Raw genomic sequence first — 23,114 nt, 5'->3', positions numbered from 1 at the left:
TGTGCTAATTTTAGCCTAATAATACTAAGAAAACACAGGTGTTCCACCAGCTAGCATTATATCATCAATGTGGGAAATATCAGTTAAAGCAAATGGAGAAGTTTTGAATGTTGTGACTAAGTTCACTTTCCTTGGCAGTATACTTTCTGGGAAAGTCCATGTTGATTATAAGATTGACACATGCATTGCCAGATTAAGTTAAGTGTTTGGGAGGCTTTGAAGGAAAGTATGGGAGAGGAGAGGTATTAGACTGACTATGAAACTGAAGGTCTACAGAGCCATTGTGCTGACCTCATTATTGTATGCCTATGAAATCTGGATAGTGTACAACTGACATGCCAGGAAATTGAATTGCTTTCAATTGAATTGTCTTGGGAAGAATCTGAAGATCATCTGGCAGGATAAGATACCAGATTCTGAGGTTCTTTCTCTAACTATCAAACATTCAAACTCTACTAGAGAGTGATGAACTTTTCATATTGTTTCCATGCCAAATGTATGCTTGCCTAAAATACTAGTTAATGGAGAATTCTCATAAGGCAAGTGTTCACATAGTGGTCAGGAAAAGTAATACAAGAATTGCCTCAAAGTTTCTTTTAAGAATTTTGGAATTGATTGCATGAAAGGCACTGGCAATGGACTGCTCAGCATGTGTGCTTTCTTCAGAGAAAGTGTTGTTCTCTATGAGCAAAGCAGAATTAAAGTAGCCCCAAAGAAACACAAAATGCACAAATTTAGAGAATGTGTACCAAATGTTTACCTGGATTATTTGTGATGGACCTGTAGTAGAGCATTTCAAGCAAGTATTATTCTTTTTTTTTTTTTTGAGATGAAATGCCACATTTTATTTTTTTATATTCACAGAAAGCATTTTTATTGTATTCTCGGTTTTTTAAATATATTTTTTATGATAGCTTTTTATTTAAAAGTTGTATGCACGGGTAATTTTACAGAATTGACAATTGCAAAACCTTTTGTTCCAATTTTTTCCCCTCCTTCCACCCATCCCCTCCCCAAGATGGCAGGTTGACCAATACATGATGTTAAATATGTTAAAAAGTACAAATTAAATACAATATAAGTACACATGTCCAAACAGTTATTTTGCTATACAAAAAGAATCGGACTTTGAAATAGTGTACTATTAGCCTGTGAAGGAAATAAAAAATGCAGGCGGACAAAAATATAGGGATTGGGAATTCTATGTAATGGTTCATAGTCATCTCCCAGAGTTCTTTCGCTGAGTATAGCTGGTTCAATTAATTATTGCTCTTTTGGAACTGATTTGGTTCATTTCATTGCTGGAGACGGCCACATTCATCAGAATTGATCATCATATAGTATTGTTGTTGAAGTATATAATGATCTCCTGGTCCTGCTCATTTCACTCAGCATCAGTTCATGTAAGTCTCTCCAGGCCTTTCTGAAATCACCCTGCTGGTCATTTCTTACAGAACAATAATATTCCATAATATTAATGTACCATAATTTATTCAGCCATTCTCCAATTGATGAGCATCCACTCAGTTTCCAGTTTCTGGCCACTACAAAGAGACCTGCCACAAACATTCTTCAAGCAAGTATTATTCTAATACCAAGTCAGACACATTGTAATTTGACTCTTATATAATGATGTCAATTTGGTCCTCTTTGAGAATAAAGGGCAACAACCAAGCCAAAAAAAGATATCAAATACTCTTAAGTAGGGATATGTTTTGCTTGTTGGCCCTCTTCAACCCCCCAAATATATTAGGTCTCAATTATAGACTTAGGTAAGAACTGAGGCAATTTACTGACTACTATAGATTAATTTTGGCCTAATTTATTTTGCTCAAATTTAAGGTCTTCATATAGAATATCATCTAAATTGGGTGGATATGATACCTTATGCTTGTAGTCCCTATTGCTTGGGGCTGCTAAGGTTGATAGGTTGCTTGACTTAAAAATTTCTGAGCTTCAATAAAGATAAAGCAGAAATAAATATGTAACCAATATGGCAAGCCCTCAGAATTGGAGGCTCCTTAAAGTGAGCTGAATCAGAAAAATGGAGTAGATTAAAGATTCTGTGTGAATCAGATTTGGGATCAGGCCTACATATGGCCACTACCCTTCCAGCCTAGGTGAAATAGGGAATCTAACCAAAAACCAAAATCAAAAAAATTCACAGCTCCCTGAGTTGATTAATATACCCTGAGATTTTTTTAATAGAAAATAATTGTATTATCATCTTCTCATGATATATATATATATGTATATATATATATATATATTTTTTGAGAATTAGAAATAAGTTTTAAATATTAAGCTAGGATATTTTTTAAACCTATATGATTTTAATGAATAAGAAATTCTATCAGCCTTCAATCCCCCTGCTTCTTCTGTAATTCTTGATAATGACTTTTTCTTCCTTAAAATCTCTTCTTTTTTGGTTTCATGACAATATACTATATTGACTCTTTCTACCCATCTGGCTCTTATTTGTTTTCTCCTCTGGCTTCTCTCATGTATTAGTTCTGAGCATTCCCCAAATTTAGTCTTCTCTTTCCCTTAGAGACCTTATTCCTTTTTATAGCTTCACATATCACCTTAATATGAATGATTGTCTTTGGAGAAAATGTCCTTTTCTCCCAAAATTATTAAGGATTCTTTGGGCTAGGGCCAAGTCTAAGACAGTGGGCTAAGGTGAATGTTAGGGAATTGGACACAGAAGAGGAACAATTACAAATAATAGCAAGGCCTAAAACATAAAACAGTGGGAAGATACTGAAGTAGACTTATATGGGTTATATATCCACACATCAGGTGATCTATAATGAGTTTTCCAAACATATACCAATATGGTAGATCAGAAAAACACAGTGGATAAAAACTAGATAGACAAAAGAACTTAGCCCTTGGAGAATAAATTAAACCAACAAGAAGTTATAAAGTGAATATTTTGTGTCAGGTACTATGAAAGCAAAAAATTAGGCAGATGGCCAAGCAAGCGGTTAGGAACTGTGATGACCGCGTATTTAAAATCAGCCAGAATCAGGAATTCAGGTTAAGGGAAAAATCTTCAGTCTTTATTCTCAGTAGAGGTGAGAGGGGATTGCGATAGCAATATGGGCAAGAAGGATTGCGATAGCAATATGGGCAAGAAGGATTGTGATAGCAATATGGGCAGCTGCGACAGGAAGCCAGCTAGCAGAGGGGGATCGGAGATGAAGGGCCCTCGCCATAGCAATGCTAGTAGGTGTGTCAAGGCACCAGCCAGCAGTCTTTCTTTCCGCTTCCCTTTCCACTCTCCTGCTTCCACCCACCAAAATCGTCATTTCCTATACAACACATCAGGACTTGCCCAAAGAGTGGGCGGGGACCATTCTTTCTCCAAGCTTATATATTAATAGAGTATGGTCCAATTTCTATTTAGCCTCACGTGCTTGGGACCTCAGTGCATCAACTCAAGCCTCAGACCATTACAAGGAACAGACAAAATATAAGGGAAAGCAAAAAGGCAGGCTCCATTCAAGAACATTGAGTAAGACATTAAGGTAATCTCAGCATCAAAAAAATCTGTTTTCAAAGGCCTATTTTATGGGTGAAATTTTTGGCAGAAAAGTTTATTTGCATGGTAAAAGTAGAAAATTATCCCAGACAAATTAAAGCAGTCATTGGACTAGAGAGCTTTCCATTTATGGCCTCTACTGAAGATATCACATTTATTTCCTCCCACAAATACCTTCAACCTTATTCTTACACTGATTTAAATTCAATACATTTTTACTAATTATCTACCATGTATCAGGCATTGGGCTAAATGTTCAAGAACCATTGCTTTCAAGGTTCTTGCATTTTAGTTGAGTGATATGAGATATAATTCAGACTCATATAAGTACAGGATAAAGAAAACTGAGGTGGGAAAGAGCACTAAAGATGGGATAGGAGAGATCAAGCAAAGGGTTCATGGAAGAAGTGTTTCCCTCTGAGTCTTGAAAGAAAGAAGGTTTCAGAGGGGGAAATGAATGAATGGAGACTGGAGATAGAATATTGAGTTGGGAGTGATTAATAGAATAGTTTGGTTAGAATGTAAGATTTGTAGAAGGGACAAGTATTAATCTGGAAAGGTAGGTGGAAACCAGACTATGGAGAGGTTCAGAAGCTAGGCTAAGTATCTCCTTAGTGATAACACACTTTCTTTCTTAGAGTGCCTTACATCTACTTTGTATATATCTTGTTTCTACCTCATTGTCTCTCCCATTGGAATGTAAGCTAAGGATGCATTTTATCCTATCGGCAATGGGGAGCCATTGTAGTCTTTGAAATAGGTTATTGACTGTGGTCAGAGCTGTGCTTTAGACATATTAATCGAGTAACTGAATGGAAGAGGACTTGTGGAAAGATGGGAGTTCAGGATATAGGTAAAGGATGTAAGACTATCTGCTTAGAGATAATACTGAAGCTCTTGGGAGCGGATAATATTTTGAAGAGAGAGAAGAGAGCCTAGAATAAATCCCTAGGAAATATTCATACTGTGTAGCATCTGATGAATACAGCAAAGGAACTAAGGAGTTAATTAAACAGACAGGAGGAGAGGCAGAAGAGAGAGATGTTGTTAAAATCAAAGAAGGAGAGCATCCAACTACAAGTAGACACATCCATCTGAAATGACTTGAATTTAACTTTTATTTCTCTCTCAAACTCAAGCAGCTACAACTGAACAATACTCCTTATTTAAAACTTCTCCCTTACTAAATTGGATTCCCTTCAAAATCCAAAGGTACTGTTTTTCTAGTCATTTTGATTTAAAACCTTGTGAAGTCCAACATTTCCAAAAAGGCATTTAAGACTTCTTTCACTCTTTTTCTCCCTCCCTCTATTAAATTGGACTTCATGAAACCCTTATCATTTTGTCCAATTCTTTTTGTTTTCCCAACTTCCCATTTATTGCTAATGGCACCACCATTCTCCTAGTCACCTACATTCTCCATCTTAGTCACCCTTGATTTCTTTCTTTTTCACATTTATATTTTCCAAACTGTTACCAAATCTTTTCATTTCTGTCTTCATCATATTTCTTACCTATGTCTTCTTCTCAACTCATATAACTTTAGCCCTAATTTAGGGTCTCATTATATCTCATCTGACTGTTGCTTTAGCCTTCACATCAGCCTCCCTGTCTCAAGTCTCTCCTCATTTAAATCCATTATCCATTTAGTTATCAATGTATTTTTTTTCTAAAATGTACGAACATATTCTCCTCTCCCTTTTCTCCATCTATGAACTCCAGTAGCTCTTTGTTTCCCAGGATGAAATACTGTATTTGCTTTTGGTGTTCTTCATAACTATGACTGGGATCCTTCCAGCCTTTCTAGTCACTTCACTTTATTTTTCTTCACACACTCTTGGTTCTAGCAACATGGGTTTTCTTGGATTTCCTTCAACAGGACACTTCATTTTTTTTTTTCTGTATTTTTGCATTACCTGTCTTTTACTTTTGTAATATTCTGCCTGCTCACCTATGCCTCTCACTTTTCTTGGCTTCCTTCAAGATTTGGTTTAAATTTTACTTACTGCAGCAAGTTTTCTTTCTTTTTTTTTTTTGTATTATAATACACTTTCTTAGAGTGCCTTACAATCTACTTTGTATATATCTTGTTTCTACCTCGTAAGCTCCTTGAGGACAGTATTGCATTAGGTAAAATGATATCTCTGAGATCAGCTCTCTGTCAACATATTTTCTAATTATTCTATTCTGTGGCACAGAATAAACAAAGTAGAAACAGCCCAATTATTTGATTCAATCATAGGTTATTTTTGATTAATCTCTTTCTCTGTCTCTCTGTCTGTTTTTCTCTATCTCTGACATTTTTTTGTTTGTATCTTTTTCTCTTTTGTCTTTATCCCCTTGTTCTTTCTTCTTTTCTAATTTCTTTACAAATAGTATGAATAAATGAGACAAAATATGATTCAGGATGGACCTGACATTTTTTTATAAGAGCTCCACAGAAGCAGTTCACAAGGATAAGTGCCTTCTTACATTATACAATAGTCTAGGCTTTTTGATTCCAAAATTTGCTTCAATAGCTCTTCTCTAAAACTAAATGATTATCTTCTCCTAGCTGTTACTTCATTCTCGATCAGTGCCCAGCAGTCCAGTAGGTAATAGAGCATGGCACCAAGCACAAAGTGATCCCAGTGAATTGTATTAAGGATTACTTGTTCTATTATAGTTTAAAGGATTTTGATAAAAGTTGTGATTGACATTATTGATTAGTAGACATTTGGTATTTTAAAATTGAGATCACAACTTTTCTGAAATATATTAATATGAGGTTGTGACTTTCATTAATATTATAATTGCAAAGCTTTTCATGTTCATGATCAGATTTTCTTTTATTTTAGAATCAGTTACAGGTATTCATGGATATCACATTTGAAAATATTCAAAACACAGAGCGAGGACTAATGATGTTGAAGAAATTTGAAAGGTAAAAAGAAATTTGAAATGATTTTCTCAGGTACAGGCTTTAAGATTATAATAACATTAATATTAAAGAGGTTAACACAATTTCTTGTTTCCTTTTCTAATAGAAAGAAAAAAATCATTTGATAAATTGTCTCTTCTTGTTCTTCCTCGCTCTAACTCTGATTTTGATAACCTATTTTTTAATCCATTTGAAAAAAAAACTGAGTTAGCTTGGATAAAATTAGAGATCTTTAGATCTGTGAGCTGTGCCATAGAAAATAATTTCAGTTTTCATTTTCACATGAAGAAGATGAGTTTTAGACACAATAAAAGATTTTCAAAAGACTACCTAATTAGTTTACTGTAAAGCCAGAACTGGAGCCCATGGGTTTTTTTTTTTTTTTATGTTGAGTTGCTTTATTTTATTTTATTTTATTATTATAGCTTTTCATTTACAAGATATATGCATGGGTAATTTTTCAGCATTGATAATTGCAAAACCTTTTGTTCCAATTTTTCCCATCCTTCACCCCACCTCCTCCTCCAGATGGCAGGTTGACCCATACATGTAAAATATGTTAAAGTGTAAGTTTAATACAATATATATATTATTTTAAGGAAAAGTCTGTTTATTCCTATACTCTCAAATGTTTTTAATAGGAATGGATATTGAATTTTATCAAATGCTTTTTCTGCATCTATTGAGATGATCATTTTTTTTGTTAATTTGGTTATTAATATAGTCAATTATACTAATAGTTTTCCTAATATTGAACCAGTCCTGCATTCCTAGTATAAATCCTACTCGATCATGGTGAATTATCCTAGGGATGATTTTCTGTAGTCTTTTTGCTAATATCTTATTTAAGATTTTAGCATCAATATTCATTAGGGAGCTTGGTCTATAATTTTCTTTCTCTGTTTTCAACTGGAAATGGTTTAGGTATCCGTACCATGTCTGTGTCATAAAAGGAATTTGGTAGGACTCCTTCATTCCCTATTTTTTCAAATAGTTTATATAGCATTGGGGCGAATTGTTCTTTAAATGTTTGGTAGAATTCACATGTAAATCCATCTGGTCCTGGGGATTTTTTTCTTAGGCAAATGATTAAAAGCTTGTTCTATTTCTTTTTCTGAAATGAATTCCATGGTTTTTGAACAATATTCAATAGAAAAAATATATGAGCAAGCAAGCATGCTGCATAAACAGCTAAGTATAGAAACCAATAAAAGCATACATGAAGTATAGCTTTACTCTTTTAATAAGATAAAACAGCAAAATTAAGTTAACATATAATAATTTGCATAATAGGAATTATGTGTGGTAATTAGTTAATAGTAAAAAAAGTACCTTATTTTTTTTTTACTATTTTTGTTGTTACTTTTTTTTTTTTTAAAGCTCTGTAATATCCACAATTAGGGGATAAGTTTCCCAGTTTTCCCTGATAGCAGTGCTAAAATGGAAAGATCACCAGAGATGATTTGATTATAAGTTTTGACATAGTCACTTTCTAACTCAGTGATTTAGGTTTTGTGAGAAAGTTTTCTCATGTATAAAATGGGGATAATTAAGTTCAAGCTATCTACATGACTAAATTTTTATGAGGGGAAGTGCTTTTTAATTTAGAAAAGGCTTTGTGAATGTGCTATCTGAGAGTTGAATATGTTAAATGCTATGTGAATATGATATTATTATTATTATTATTGGCTTCATATACATATAGATAAATACTAATGAATTGGATTAGATGGCCTCAGACATCCTTTTTTAGATGTCAGATTTTATAATTGATTTTAGAGTCTGCATCTTACTTTCCAACAGATAAATTTGTCTTTTTCCTGGATCAAGATTACAATTTTCAGTGTTCTGTGCACATAGTCTTTTGAATAATCCAGCCTCTGTCTTCAATGAAGAATTTACAGTCTCCCAGACTAATTCTGCTAGAACTCTCCTCTGCTAGACTAATACAAGCCTAAAAAGTTATATAGATTCTAGTTTACTAGTCTATCCATCTATCTAACAATTTTTCCTTAATTATTGCAATTGAACCTTTAAATTATATTGTCCAAGAACTACGATCTCTCTTTTATGGTATTTCCCTATACCATTTATTTAGAGTTTTGAAATTTCTATCACTTAAGGCCACTACCACAAGTTGAAAGGTGGTACTGATAACATTGACTTGGCAGTTTGTCATTTGACCTCTGGTATAGTTTTCTGAGCTCATATAGTTGGATCAGACAATATCAGACATATTTACCTTGATGTCATTTGGCCCTTTTTGAATACAAAGGACAGCAACTAACCAGCCAACAAGCAGTTTGTCAGCTTAAGAGGTGTAACTAGACAGAGAGGTATATTTTATGACAATAACATTTAAATCACAATTATATAGGCCATATTATGAAATCATTGAGAAATAACATTTCTCAACAGCAAGATGACAAAGTTGTAAGAAAAATTGTAATTCTTATTTTATATTTATGTACTCAGTGCAGTCTCTTTGGTTTGAGTTTTTGGATAATATTTTATGAACTTATCTAAAGTTTTTGTGCCTTAGGGATATGCCCAGAGCTCTCATTCAAGTGTGCAGTCTATGTTTTTTCAGTGGTCCTTTCTAACATATCTTTTCTTTCAGAAAAAGGCCTATATTAGCCTAATTAGCTTAGAAATGGATTCTTTGTGACTAAATTTGGTCCAGCCAGTGCAAGAATGTTCTTTTACTGTTCCTCTCTTGGCAGATTTGACAGATTATCTTCCACAAATGACAAATTAGAGACACTTGTAATAGCTTCATTTTTACAAATATTATATCCAATCTTATCATTTAAGTGAAACATAAATTAAAGTTTGATATTAAAATGTAGATAATTTGAATTTTATCATTAATTAAATTACTTGTTTCAGTTTTGATGTAGGCAATCATGGAATCTTTAGTTATTTATTTTTCCATTTAATTATATAACTTGTTTAAATATTTAATCAATTTTATAATAATGAAAATGAAATATAACAAATGGACTGTCCAATGATATTTTGGCATCTAGGGCATATTGAAAGCGAGGAAGCTCTACAGGGTGTTGGTTAGCTTTTCTTTGGAATATTAATGGAAAGGCTTAGCTGAATTAATGAATGATTCATATACTAATGGAGCAAGACAACAGATATGGAAAGTTTAAGCTTTCAGATGAGAATTTCACAGGATGAAAAGTCATTGAGGGCTATAGGAAATGTCCAAACTGATGAAATCAGAAAGTAATCAAAGTATCAAAATTATAATTATCCCCCATAGAAATATGTATCTAAATACAGATTCTTTAAAAATGAACTCTCTGGTGGTTATAACTAAAGTACATGTTAATTGAGAAAATTCAGCAGTACTCAGGGGACTTTGTTTCTTTCCACAAATATTCTGTGACTTTATGAACTCTTTATACATATCTCTAGAATATTTTCAAACACTTAAAAACCTAGGAATAAAACAAAGCAACACCTCATTAATAAGACAATACAGTTCTGTCTATATTTTATGATTATTTTGAATTATTTCAAATAGCATTGTGCAATTAATTTATTCTTCTTACATACATGTTTTTACATACATATCTTCTTACATATTGATATAAATCAAATGATTTTAAAATCTTGAGACATTGATAACACCTTTTATGTATTCTAAAATATCCTTTATATTGTTAGGTTGAATATACCTAATCTTGGTATCGATAAAAAGTATCAGACAGTTCTTGAAAACTACGGAGCTGACATTGAGATGATTTCCAAACTGTACACTAAACAGAAAAATGACCCTCCTTTGGCTCGAGACCAGCCCCCTATTGCTGGGAAGATCCTGTGGGCCCGGCACCTTTTTCAAAGAATTCAGCAACCAATGCAAAAATTCCAGCAGCATCCAAATGTGCTTACAACAGCAAAAGCCAAGCACATAGTCCGTAAATACAACAAGATTGCGAAAATCCTCTTGGAATTTGAGATTATATATCACAGCGCATGGCTTCAACAAGTAAGACCAAGCTTATATTCTGCTTAGATGGTCAAAAAATGAGACAGAGAAACATATATAACATATATAAGAACTTTTGTCTATATTTGGGAAGGATTTATATCAAAATTTTATTTTTATTATTGTTACATGTAAAAGAATAGGTGACACAGTGGATAGACTGAAGGGCCTGGAGAAAGGAAAACTCCTTTTCCTGAGTTCAAATGCAAACTTAGACATTCACTGACTATGGGACTCTGTTTGGGCAAATCACTTTACCCACTTGCCTCAGTTTCCTTACTTACTGTTGCCTGTAAAATGAACTAGAAAAGGAAATGGCAAGTCACTCCAGCAGCCTTGAAGTCACAAAGTGTTCACTCAGTTGAAATAACCAAATAACAAAAAAAGACACTAAGCAAACAAAAATAAGAATGAAACAGCTGTTGTTTTAAGGAGCTTGTGCATATGTAAGCAAATGTGGTATTTCTTGTATAAGGATGACAATTAAATCTATGGAAGTCTGTAAAGTCACCAAGTGAGAATAGGGAGAAGGAAGAGAAAGTGGTACAGGATATATTTTTGGGCATAGATATAGGGGGAGGGCAAATTGAATGAAGTTTCTTTTTAAGTAAGTATCACTTGAGAAGATCTTTGAAGGTACATCTGGATTCCAGGGACACAGAAGAGAAAAAGAAACATTCCAGATACAGAGGACAGTCTTTACAAAGATATGGAATTGGGAGATGAAATATTGAATACAGTGAAATATCTAATAGGGCAGTTTGTCTGGAACATAGAATAAATGAAGGAAATAGTATGTAATAAACTAGGTAAGATTGCCTTGAGCCAGATTGTCCTTTTCCTCTCCATTCTTAGAGGGAAGAATATAAATGGCAACCCAAAAAGGAAACTAAGAAGGAATGCTGATATAGGTAGGAGAAGACCCAAGAAGGTATCAAAACTGAGAGAAGAGTTATAATGTTTTATACTGCGGAGAGGTCATGAAGCTCTTTGATATCAGGGCTTATTTCCTCCTTGTCTTAATAACATCTTTAGTCAAAATAATACTTCATATTCAGTATACATTTGACAAATGCTTATTTACTGTTTGATAAATATATATATCTTGCTATAAATGAAACCCAAAGATCAAAGGGCCAAATGGAAATATGTCTTACTCTTTGAGGAGCAAATTAGAGTTGATAAAGTTGATTTTATCATATGTCCAAGGCAACAAGAAATATCAATCTATAGGATATTATGTCATCTCATATTGAATACTGGTGATAAGGATTTGAAAAAAAACCTATGAAATAATTTCATATGTATGATTATCACAGAGGAAGAAGTAAAGAAAATCTATGAAAAAATTCCTTAATAAACCAGTTAAAATTAAGTCAACATATATTCTAATACTTGATGATTCCTATGAATTATCCTATGAATTCCACTTTTAATGCAAAAGTGGATATAGTTTAGTATAGTAAAAATATGTTTCAGAATGCAAATGGGTAAAATAATAATAATTATTAAGTACTACTAAGCTGAATTATAATAGTGCTGCTTACTCCTAAGTTCCCATTACTAGAGTAGAATTCCTAGGGGAGAGAGAATTGAGCATTATACACTACAACTTAGGCTTTAATGTGGGGAGCAATATTGTTTGCATATTCTTGATAATTCAAAGGAAGGAAAGCTAAAATACTGTACTTCAGTTTTGGAATGAAAATCGGTTCTCATTACTGCTAAGTCTATGCATAGGCAATTGACCTATCCAAGTGTGAATTCAGATACAGATTTTCTTTGGGGAAATGGTCGAATTAAATATACTTTGTGCACATTGTTCTGCTAATTATTATTATTATTCTCTCAACACAGACTGAATTAACTAAGATTGGACTTGGGGCTTCCTTATTGGTAAGAGCTCCAGAAACAGGAGAATTATTTGTGAATTTTGATTTTGAGATATTAACATTATTTCGAGAAACAGAATGCATGTCACAGATGGGTCTTGAAATCCCACCATTTGCAAGTGCTTTTTATCAGAAACGGGAAATTTACAAGAAGCATTTCAATCAAATGAAGGTATGATGATTTTAGAGTTAGAAAAATAGCAGATAATCTCTTTTAATTTTATCTTTTCTTTGTAATTGCTTTTCTACACATTTAAATTTCTCAGTGACTGAGAAATGACAATTATAGTGCTTATGGCACAATACTATGCAATTTTCAAGGCTCTTCACATACATAATCTCATTTGATCCTCATAAAAATTCTGGGAAATAGGTAAGACAAAAAATTTAAAACTAATCTTGCATTTGGAGAAACTGAGGCTTAAAAAGTCATAAAAATAAAATGGTTAATAAGTGGCAGAGCTATATTACTAAAATGTAGATCTTTAAATACCTAGTTATTTCAATGTTTTGTTTTTTTTCATATGATAAAAAGAAAGTAAAATCTGAACCGGTATTTAGGGCTGGAGATTGTTTTCTCTTCACACTTTCCCCAATTTTTTTCCAGATTGAGCTGTCTTTCTTTCCTTACTCCATTTAATTTCCGACATTATTTTAACATAATACTACTCCAACCTCCACATCAAACCACTTCCATCACATTTATATTTCTTTTATTTGGTTCAAGTCCTTCTCTCATAAATTTATCCAATTGAAGCTGGAAATGCTTTCATTTTATGGATAAACCAATTTCATCTGCATTCACAGTTAAATATATTAACTGTATATTTCACCACATCCTATCTTTTTCTGTTTATATATTCTTTTTTAATTCTTTCCTCCATAAAAGTCTGTTTTGCTTCTAATTGTTGCCTCCCTTCTTCTGCCCCTCCCTTTATCTTTCCCCTATGTCTCTTATACCTTTCCTCTCCTATTTCTCTATTGGATAAGATAACTTTCTATAACCCAATTGAGTGTGTTATGTTACATATTTCCTCTTTAAACCAATTCTAATGACAGTGAGGTTTAAGCTTTGCCTGCCCTCCCCATTTCTCATTGATTATAAAAATTCTTCCTTGAGAACTTTTATGTGAGAAAAAAAATTCCCCATTCTACCTCTTCCTTAACTCTTCTAGTAGTGTATCTTTCTTTCATATCTCTCTGTTTCTTTTTAGAAGTCATCAAAATGTTATTGTTTCATATCCATCCTCAATGTCTATGAAAGCTTTTTCTAACCACTCAAATGATAAAGTTCTTAGGAATTACATGTATCATATTCCCATATAGGGTAGTTTAACTCTCTTAAGTCCATTATGTAAACCTTTGATGCTTCTTTTGAGTCATCTGTTTAAATGTCAGATTTTCTATTTAGTTTAGTCTTTCATTAGATATGCTTGAAAGTTCTCTATTTCATTAAAAATTCATTTTTTCTCCCTGGGTATCATTTAATTTTACTGGGTATTTTATTCTGGGGTATAATCTTAATTTTTTTGCTTTCCAGAGTGTCATATTTTCAGTCTCTACTCCTTTACCATGGAAGCTGCTAAATATTATGTGATCCTGTTTGTGACTTCATGGTATTTGAATTATTTCTTTCTGATTGCTTGAAGTGTTTTTTCTTTGACCTAGGAGATCTGAAATTTGGCTATAATATTCCTGGGAATTTTCATTTTGGGATCTCTTTTAGGAGGTATATTCTTTCATTTTCAATTGATCTAAGTTGTTGGATCAGCTTAATAATCTATATGATGTCTAGGCTCTTTTTTATTCATGGCTTTGAGGTAGTCCAATTATTCTTAAATGACCTCTCCCAGATCTGCTTTCCAAGTAAGTTGTTTTTCTGACAAGGTATTTCACAATTTCTTTTATTTTTCCACCTTTAATTTTTATTGTTTCTTGATGTCTCATGGAGTCATTAACTTTCATTTGTCCAATTCTGATTTTTAAGAAATTATTTTTTTTTTCAGTGAGCTTTTGTATTTCATCTCCCACAATTTGGTTAATTCCTTTTTTAAGGAGCTTTTTTCTTCACTGAATTTTTAAGTTTTTTTTTTTCCATGTTTTCGATTTTGTTTTTTAAGGTGCTATTTCTTTGGCATGATTTTGTGTCCTTTTTACCAAGTTGTTGATTCCACTTTTATAATTTTTTTTTTTTATCACACTATCATTTCCCCCTTCCCAATTTTTCTTCTACCACATTATTTCTTTCTTAAACTCTTCCAGGATTTTTTGCTGACTTTGGCTCCAATTAGCATTTTTGTTTGAAGTTTTGCTTGCAACTATTTTTACATTGTTGTCTTCTAAGTTTATTTTATGATCTTCTCTGGTGCTATAGTAGCTTTTTATGGTCAAATTCACATTTGTTTTTGTTTCTCATTTTCCTAGTGCATTTCTTCAATTTGGACTTTATGCTAAAGTTGGGCTTGGTTCACCTAGGAATAAAGAGACATTGTTCCAACCTTCATGCTTTGTTGTGCTGATGTTTTCAGATCTAATTCTTAATGTTTTCAAGGTGATGTCTTCTAGGGAGAGATTTTATCTTTGTCTTTCTGCTCTGTGTCCTGGTGTTTATGCAAGAAGGAACATTGCTCCTCTGCATTAGCAAGTATTAGGACTTCTTTTGGCTCTGAAACTGTGAGCAGATCTTTTTCTATTCTGTGGTCCCAATCACTAGAGTTCTTCACTGTCCTGGAACTTTGATCTTTTACTGCTTATGGATGATAGAGTTGCTAATCAGCTTCACTTGTGCCAGTAGCAACACTCATTATCTCTATTTTTTTTTTTTTTCTGAGAACCCAACTACATTACAACTGCCTCCAAGGTCCTTTGTTTGTGTTACTATACTGTATAATCTGGGATGGCTCCCACACAGACATCACAGAACTCTCCTGTCAATCTCCTAAATTGTCTTCTGCTGGAAAAAGTCTCACTGTGATCTTTTATTGTCTCTGCAACTCCAAAATTTGATTGGAAGGGTTATTTTAAATTTTTTTTGAGAGGAATGTTGGGAGAGCTGGGTTGCTGTTTATATAATTCTCCCTTATCTTGACTATGTCTCCTAGAATTCATCTTTCTTGATCTCTCTAGCATTTGGCACTGTTGACCATTCTTCTTTCTAGATAGTCTCTTTTTCTTTAGTTTCTGGGATATTTTTATTTTTTTAATTAAAAAAAATTTGGGGGGGGATATTGTTTTGTCTCAGTTCTCTAACCATCTGAAAATGTTTCCAAGGCTCTTTTGATTTTCATTTATTTAATATTTTATTTTTTTTCTGGAGTTACATGTGAAAACAATTTTTGACATTTATTTTTAAAACTTTGAATATCCTTCCCCTCTCAACCTGATTGACAAGGCAGCAATTTAATATAAGTTTGCAAATCTCTTTTGAAGGATCTTTATCTATGTCCTGCCCACAACCATATGTTCACTATATATAACCCAAGATGGTTTCATTATAACCAATCTTTTCCTTTTTAAAATTCATTTTCCATACAATTGCTAGTGATACGCCTCAAGAATAGTTTTTCACAATGTTGCTTCTCTACTTACAAAGCTTTTTTGATTTTCTAATGGCTCCAGGAAAAAAACTCACCACCACCAAAAATAAATGAAACTATAAAACAAATGTCCTTAGTTTGAAATTATGACCTATATCATCTGGTTAATTATGGATTAGTTCCTTTCATTCATTCTATGATATTATTGGATATTTTCCCATATTCGACATTTTATCTTCAAACTCTTTGCCTTTGCAAAAGTTGTCGCCTACATCTAGAGTATGCTTTCTCCTCACCTGTTTTCTAGAATCACTTTGTACTTTAAAAGATAAGCTCAAGTGATACTTACTTAAAGAGATCTATCCTTATTTGTCCAGTTATTAGTGCTTCCCACCTATTTCACCAAATAACTTAGCATTCATTTTGAATATGTTGCACATTTCCTTATTTATGAACATAGTGTATCTTACTGCTTAGTGTGAGCTCTTTCAGAATAGAGTTTTTCTCCTTTTTATTCCCTTCACCCAGCACAATGATTGCTATTTAATAGGCACTTAACATATGCTTGTTGATTTATTGTTTGATAGATGATGGCAGAATGGTAGAAAAAGGGATGTAGGTTAATAAGAATTGCTTGGCTATAATATTTCTGGGAATTTTCATTTTGGGATTTCAATCTCAATTAGAATGTTTTATATATGTGTATATATATGGACTTTATATTAATTATATTATATCACAGTTTACTACATTATAGATTTATACCTTCTTAAACATCAACTTAGCTGTTGGCTTTCTGGTTATAAAATCCTTTTCCACTGGATAATGATAGGATACAACACTGTATTGAATCATATTAATCTTGATGTTTTTACTATAAATTAAACTAGAACATGAACAGAAATTGTAGCTAAATGGCTCACAGATTTTTTGAGATGTAAATTAAGGCGTTAGTAAAATTCGTTTTTATCACATTATAGTACCATAAAAATTATTGTATCTTATGGATCAATACTTGTCATGGAGGATGAGAAGGCAGAGACATATAAAAACACAATAATCCTTGCCAAATTAAACCAGCAAATACACTTAATATTTGATAAGGTTTGATGCTTATGATTTTAAAATGGGTTTTAAGAGTGGAAAAATATTGATCAGAAATAAGAAAAAAAAAAGAGGCCAAAGCCTAGTAGGTTCCAAAGAAACCACAAACCTATATATCCTGACTACTTTCTTTGAGAAAAAAGGAAACATTGGACAAAGTACACATCAAGAAAAACCATAAAATTAGAGTACATTTTAATAGATTGGAAATGACTCATTACTGATATGAGAAATTCTTAAATCAGCTTTATGTGCAGTAAGAACATTGATTTGTGGAGCAAAAGTTAAAATTATTACGAAGATAGTATAATAAAAGTGGTATGAAAATATGAAATAACTAAAACAACTCTTATCTTCCTTTTTTAAATCATTCAAGGGCATTGAAAAATGGTTAATGTGTGAAACAATGGAGATTAACACCACTTTTAGTGGTATTTCATGAAGGACTTTGCCTGACATATAAATTGCTACAACAAAATGTCCAACACAGCTTTAAAAAACTCTTGATTGTCTTACCAAGAAGAAAGATAAGTGTAGCTCTGAATTAAATTTTATACAATAGGATGCAGGAAGATTATAGTTAGCATTCATACAGTGCATTTGTAAAGCATTTTACATATACTGTTTCATTTGGTCATCACAATGACAAAATGAGGCAGGTAATAGTATCATCCATATTTTACAGATTATTAAAATGAGACATAGAGAGGTTAGACAATTTATCTATGCTAGTAAATATTTGAATCCAGATCTTCCTGACTAGAGTCCCACACTCTTATCCACTGGGCAATCTAGCTTCCTCAGAATATTGCCTCGTGGATTAAGAAGAACCAAGTAAACAAAATCATTCCATAGAATTTAAGGATGAAATTTGAAGGAAAATAAATACATAGGGTATGAGAAAAAAGGGTCTACAAAGCTTTTTATAACTTCTTTCTATCACGAAAAATTGTAGAGACCTTTTATTTCAACTCTTAGGAAGTAGAAATAGCATTGAAGTTAACAAACATGGAAGGAGCCTTTGGAATATATGTGGAAGAATTTTGTACTAGACGCAGAACAAGAAATAAATTTAAATGCTATCTGATAGAAAGAACAAACTTGGATCTTTTTCAAAGTGACTAAAAGAAAACCAGCAAATCCTAACCAATATACCTACTTTCCCATTGCTAAAATTTTTTGTATAAAAAAATAATTATACACAGAGAGGTATAAGAAAGGAAGTTGCCTATCCTTGGTAAGAGAGAAGTTATTATATAATGGAATGAAGAGTTGGCCCTGTAGTAACGATTTAGAGTTCAAGTCCTGCTTCTGATGTACTAGCTATAAGATCTTAGGCAATTTAGTTAGCCTCTCCATGTTTTAAGCAACTCTCCAATAATATAAGATGCAAAGAATAGGCTGACCTGAACTGGTAGATGGAATTCTTCCCTGGAAATATATGACACCCATGAAATTACATCTCTCATACCTTTCTATTTTCCTGTTCCTATCCTTTGATCCTATCTTTATCCCTTTCCAAATCCCTATTCCCATCCCTAATATGTCTACATAAATGTAAACATTTAATGATGAATTAGATCATATTTAGTCAAATCCATATCACAGTTTCAGACAGAGGATAGAAATTAAACTGAGGACCTGACAAGGATTTCTTGAAAAGTGGAAAACCTTATACATAACTTCCTCTATATGCATCTGATAGGAAAAAGAATATTATCATGTTATATACCAAAGAAAAGAATTGGGAAACTTTAATCTAAGAAGTACTTTTTTGCTTGTTAAGAATTACAATAATCCTGTGAAATATCTCAGCATATATTCAACAAATAAAAAACAAACTAATTAACTTGATGACTCAGTTCCTATTTATAAATCAAATAAATTATACTAGGAAGACCAGAATTCTTATATTTAGGATCATAAATTATGTAGGTCTTTCTTAGAGATAAAGCCTTGTAGCATTAATTGCTCTTTCAAACTCTTTTATTTCAGATGATGCTGGAAGAATTTAAGAGAGTGAAGTCAAAAATACGACCTGCCATTGAACAACTGATGGTTCCTCATTTGGCTAAAGTTTATGAAGCTATACAACCTGGCTTAATATCATTGAATTGGACATCAATGAATATTGAAGGATATTTACAAAACATTTTTAGAGTGCTCAGTAAGTATTTGTGGATTATTTATTATTGCTCAATATTTTGATTACTTTGTGCTCCAAAATTTAATATAATCATGTATTTTTAAACTTTTTATTGTGACAAACTTTGGGTCACAACTAAAATAGACATTTTCATTTGGTAACAAGAGAAAAGAACTAAATATGAAACTATGAATTTCAATCATGCATAACTTTGCTTTGGTATAATTCAAATTTATTATGGTAGTATCAGTACTTCTCTGTTGGTCTCTGTCTCTTTTTGATCTTTCCTCTGCTCAATCTTAGTTATATTTTAATAATTTATTAACACTCTTTTCTTCTTTTGGTTTTAATATCACTATAACTATTTCTTTTTTCCTTTTCTTCAAATAGAAATCCTATCTTGCAACAAATAATTATAATCATGCAAACCAAATCCACACATTGGTTGTATATGAAAAATATATGTGACTCTCATGGATTCTGATTCTGGAATTAGAAAAATTTGTTCCTTTTTTATTTGCTCTCAAATGAGAATTTTAAAGAAATTTTTGTTTACTTTCATTTTTATCCTTTCTATCCATTTTCCCCTCAAGGATCCAATAAAGTTTGATTTCTATTATTTGAGAAATGTTGAAAATTTTGGACAGGGCATAATATAAAAACACCACAAAAATAAAAAAATTCTGGAAATAATGTTTATGCTTCATATTTTAAAAGGGACTTATTTTTTCCTCAATATTAAGAGACTCTTTGGGGAGGGTTTTTAGATAGAAAGGATTTTTAAAAATTAGAAGTATTTTTAATTACGCATCATATTTCTTCACCTTAGAATTTCTTCCCTTGTGATCCCTATCTAGTCAATCTGCCTACTTTAGAATAAGCTGAAATGAAATCAATTCATTTCAAATTCTGTCTTTTCTTTAAAACATTTTCAGACCTATCTAGCTCAAAAATACTCACCTCTTTCTTTTCTGATATTCAATTATACTTATATTCAACACTGCATAGTTTATTATTTAATGTGTCTAATTTCCTTTGGCAAAGTTCTTAAGGAAAAGGCTCATGTCTGATAATTGCACATAGTAGGGAATAAATAAATTTTTCTAATAGCATTCATAGCCTTTGATTCTTGTAGTACACAGTTTTCCCATCTAGTACAGATGTCTCTTTTAACACATATCTCTTTGGTTACTCCCTTAGACTAAATCCTAACTTGGGTTCTTATGGCTATTAAAATTATGTCTACTCTATTTATTAGTGCCTTAGGAGACTCAGTGAACATGGAAATCATCATAAGATCACAGAATATTATATTTAGAGCTGTAAATTACCTGAGAGGACACCAATTCTAGCCCACTTATTTTATAAAAAAGGAAATAGAAGTTTAGAAAAATTAGGTTCTGATATGGTGGGGTCAGTGTGAGCTGGCTAGGAAGAACTGATAGTTATTTTTTAATGGGAACATTTACATCTTGGAAAGCATCAAACACTACAAATCATGGCTTGAGTTATTACTTTCTTGATTTCCTAGACTTAAGAATTGCCTCTTAAAACAGCTGCACATGCCAAAAAATCTGAAGTTTGGGATCATGTTCCCTTCATTCCAGAAGCAGAGCCTTGCTTTAGATTAAGTTAATAGTTAAGAACTATATGGAAAATGAGAAATAGCAGAAAAAAGATTTTAACTATAGAAAATTACTATGGTGATATGAAATATCAAAATATAAACTCAGAAGGCATCAAAGTGAAAACTCCTGCATCTAAGTGTGAAAGGAAATATGAATCGACCATAGGCAATGGAAGAAGAGCTCAAGAAGGATTTAAAAAATTCTTTCTAAATCCAAAGAGATGTAGAGGAAACATTGGGAAGAGAAATGAGAATGATGCAAGAAAATAATGTAAAAAAAAGTCAATAGCTTGATAAAGATAGCACATACACTGTCACAAAAACACATTCTGAAGAAAACAACATTTTAAAAACACAGTACAGGTCAAATGGTAAAAAAGGCCCAAAAATTCAATGAAGAACATGACTTGAAAAGAAGAATTGGCCAAATGGAAACACTGAAGAGAACTCCTTAAGTTCCAGGGGTCCTCAAACTACGGCGCATGGGCCAGATGTGGCAGCTAAGGATGATTATCCCCCTCACACAAGGCTATGAAGTTTCTTTATTTAAAGGCCCACAAAACTTGTTTTTATTATAGCCCAGCCCTCCAACAGTCTGAGAGACAGTGAACTGGCCCCCTATTTAAAAAGTTTGAGGACTCCTAAATTGGCCACATAGAAAAGGAGCTACAAAACCTCACTGCAGAAAATAGTTCCTTAAAATTAGAATTAGACAAGTAGAACCTAATGACTTTATGAGACATCAAGAATAAATAAAACAAAACCCAAAGCATAAAAAAGTAGAAAACTATGAATTATTTTAATAGAAAAAACAATTTTACCTAAAAAAATCTTCATGAGACATAATTCATGAATTATTGGACTATTTGAAAGAGTTCCAACATCATTTTTCAAGAAATTAATAAAGAAAATTACTCTGATATTCTAGAACCAGATAGTAAAATAGAAATTGAAAGAGTTCATCAATGACCTCCTGAAAAATAAGCCAAAATTAAAACTACTATAAATATTAGAGCCAAATTTCAGAGCTCTCAAGTCAAAAAGAAAATACTTTAAGCAACTAAAAAGCAATAACTTAAATATTTTGGAGCCATATTAGGATGACCTAAGATATAGTAGTTTCTATGTTAAGGGATCAAAGTGCTTGGAATATGATATTCTAGAGTTCAAATGAGCTAGTTTACAACCAACAATCACATACCCATTAAAATTGATTATAATCCTTCAAGAGAAAAAGTGAATATATATTATAAAGAGGACTTTCAAGCATTCCTAATGAAAAGGCCAAAACTGAATAAAAAATTGGATTCATAATATCATAAAACATTCAATAAAGTTAAGCTGTTTATATTCCTACATAGAAAAATGATACTTGCAATTTCTAAAAACATTCTCATAATGAAAGCAATTAGAAGACAGAAAGCACAGTTTGAACATGATGGGAATTATTATCTAGAAAATAAAATTAAGTGATGAGAAAAGAATGCGTTGTAAGAAAGGGGAAAGGGAGATATGACATCAAAGAGGGTCATATTTTTTGCAGTGGACAGGGAGATGGGCATGAACCTTACTCTCATACAAATTGGCTCAAAGAAAGAATATACATACACATTTAGTTAGGGGTAAAAATCTATCTTACCATACAAGAAAATAGATGCATAAGAGGATAAGAGAATGGGCCAGGGCTGATAGAAAAGAGGGCATGTTGGGGGATAAAACTCAAAGCGAAGCACTTTTGAGAATGGGCAGGGTAAAAGAAGAGAGAGTAGGATAAACAATGTGAAAACAGGAGGGAAATACATAGTTCATAATCATTAACTGTAAAATAATTTTTATATCAAGTTTTTCTGATAGGCTGATAAGGGAAATCTTATTTTCCTTGGAAAATGTTGGTACTGCTTAAACATTGTGGTGATTTTGGAAGAAATCAATTTTATCACCATGATTCTATTGCACTTTTTCTTTTTCCAATTTAGATTTAGAAAACAATGGTGGAGTAACATTAACTTTTTTTTTTGTGTGTGTGTGAAACAAAAACTTTTTTTTCCAATTCAAAAACAACTGATATAAATTATATGGTGAATTATTATGAGCATGCATATATGGAATATTTTAACATAAACACAGAGAATAAAGGAGTGCCTTCAGCTGGGGAATGACCAAATAACTCATGGTATAGCTATGTGACAGTATAGAAGAATCTTGTGTGGGCTCCTGAGTTTGTTGTTTTAAGATTAAAAAATATTAACTTCTATGTTATCTTGGTGATTGGTGGAAATTTGATGAAAGAAATTATTTAAGGAACTATATAAACAATTTTAATGCATAATCGGTGTTTT

General features: G+C 32.2%; 1 protein-coding gene across 1 annotated transcript in view; it reads left to right on the top strand.

Moving 5' to 3' along the window:
* Positions 1–23,114, top strand: part of DNAH5 (dynein axonemal heavy chain 5) — a 290,296-nt gene that overhangs the window by 38,956 nt on the left and 228,226 nt on the right. The window contains exons 13-16 of the mRNA XM_051973471.1: positions 6,385–6,470; positions 10,149–10,470; positions 12,328–12,534; positions 18,998–19,169. Of these exons, the coding sequence (XP_051829431.1) occupies positions 6,385–6,470; positions 10,149–10,470; positions 12,328–12,534; positions 18,998–19,169 (787 nt within the window). The remainder of the gene's footprint in view (positions 1–6,384; positions 6,471–10,148; positions 10,471–12,327; positions 12,535–18,997; positions 19,170–23,114) is intronic.

The sequence above is a fragment of the Antechinus flavipes genome, chromosome 1, assembly GCF_016432865.1.
Source record: "Antechinus flavipes isolate AdamAnt ecotype Samford, QLD, Australia chromosome 1, AdamAnt_v2, whole genome shotgun sequence".
NCBI classification, from domain to species: domain Eukaryota; kingdom Metazoa; phylum Chordata; class Mammalia; order Dasyuromorphia; family Dasyuridae; genus Antechinus; species Antechinus flavipes.
Note: the sequence above shows the minus strand (reverse complement) of the source record. Positions and strands in the feature narration are given on the sequence as shown.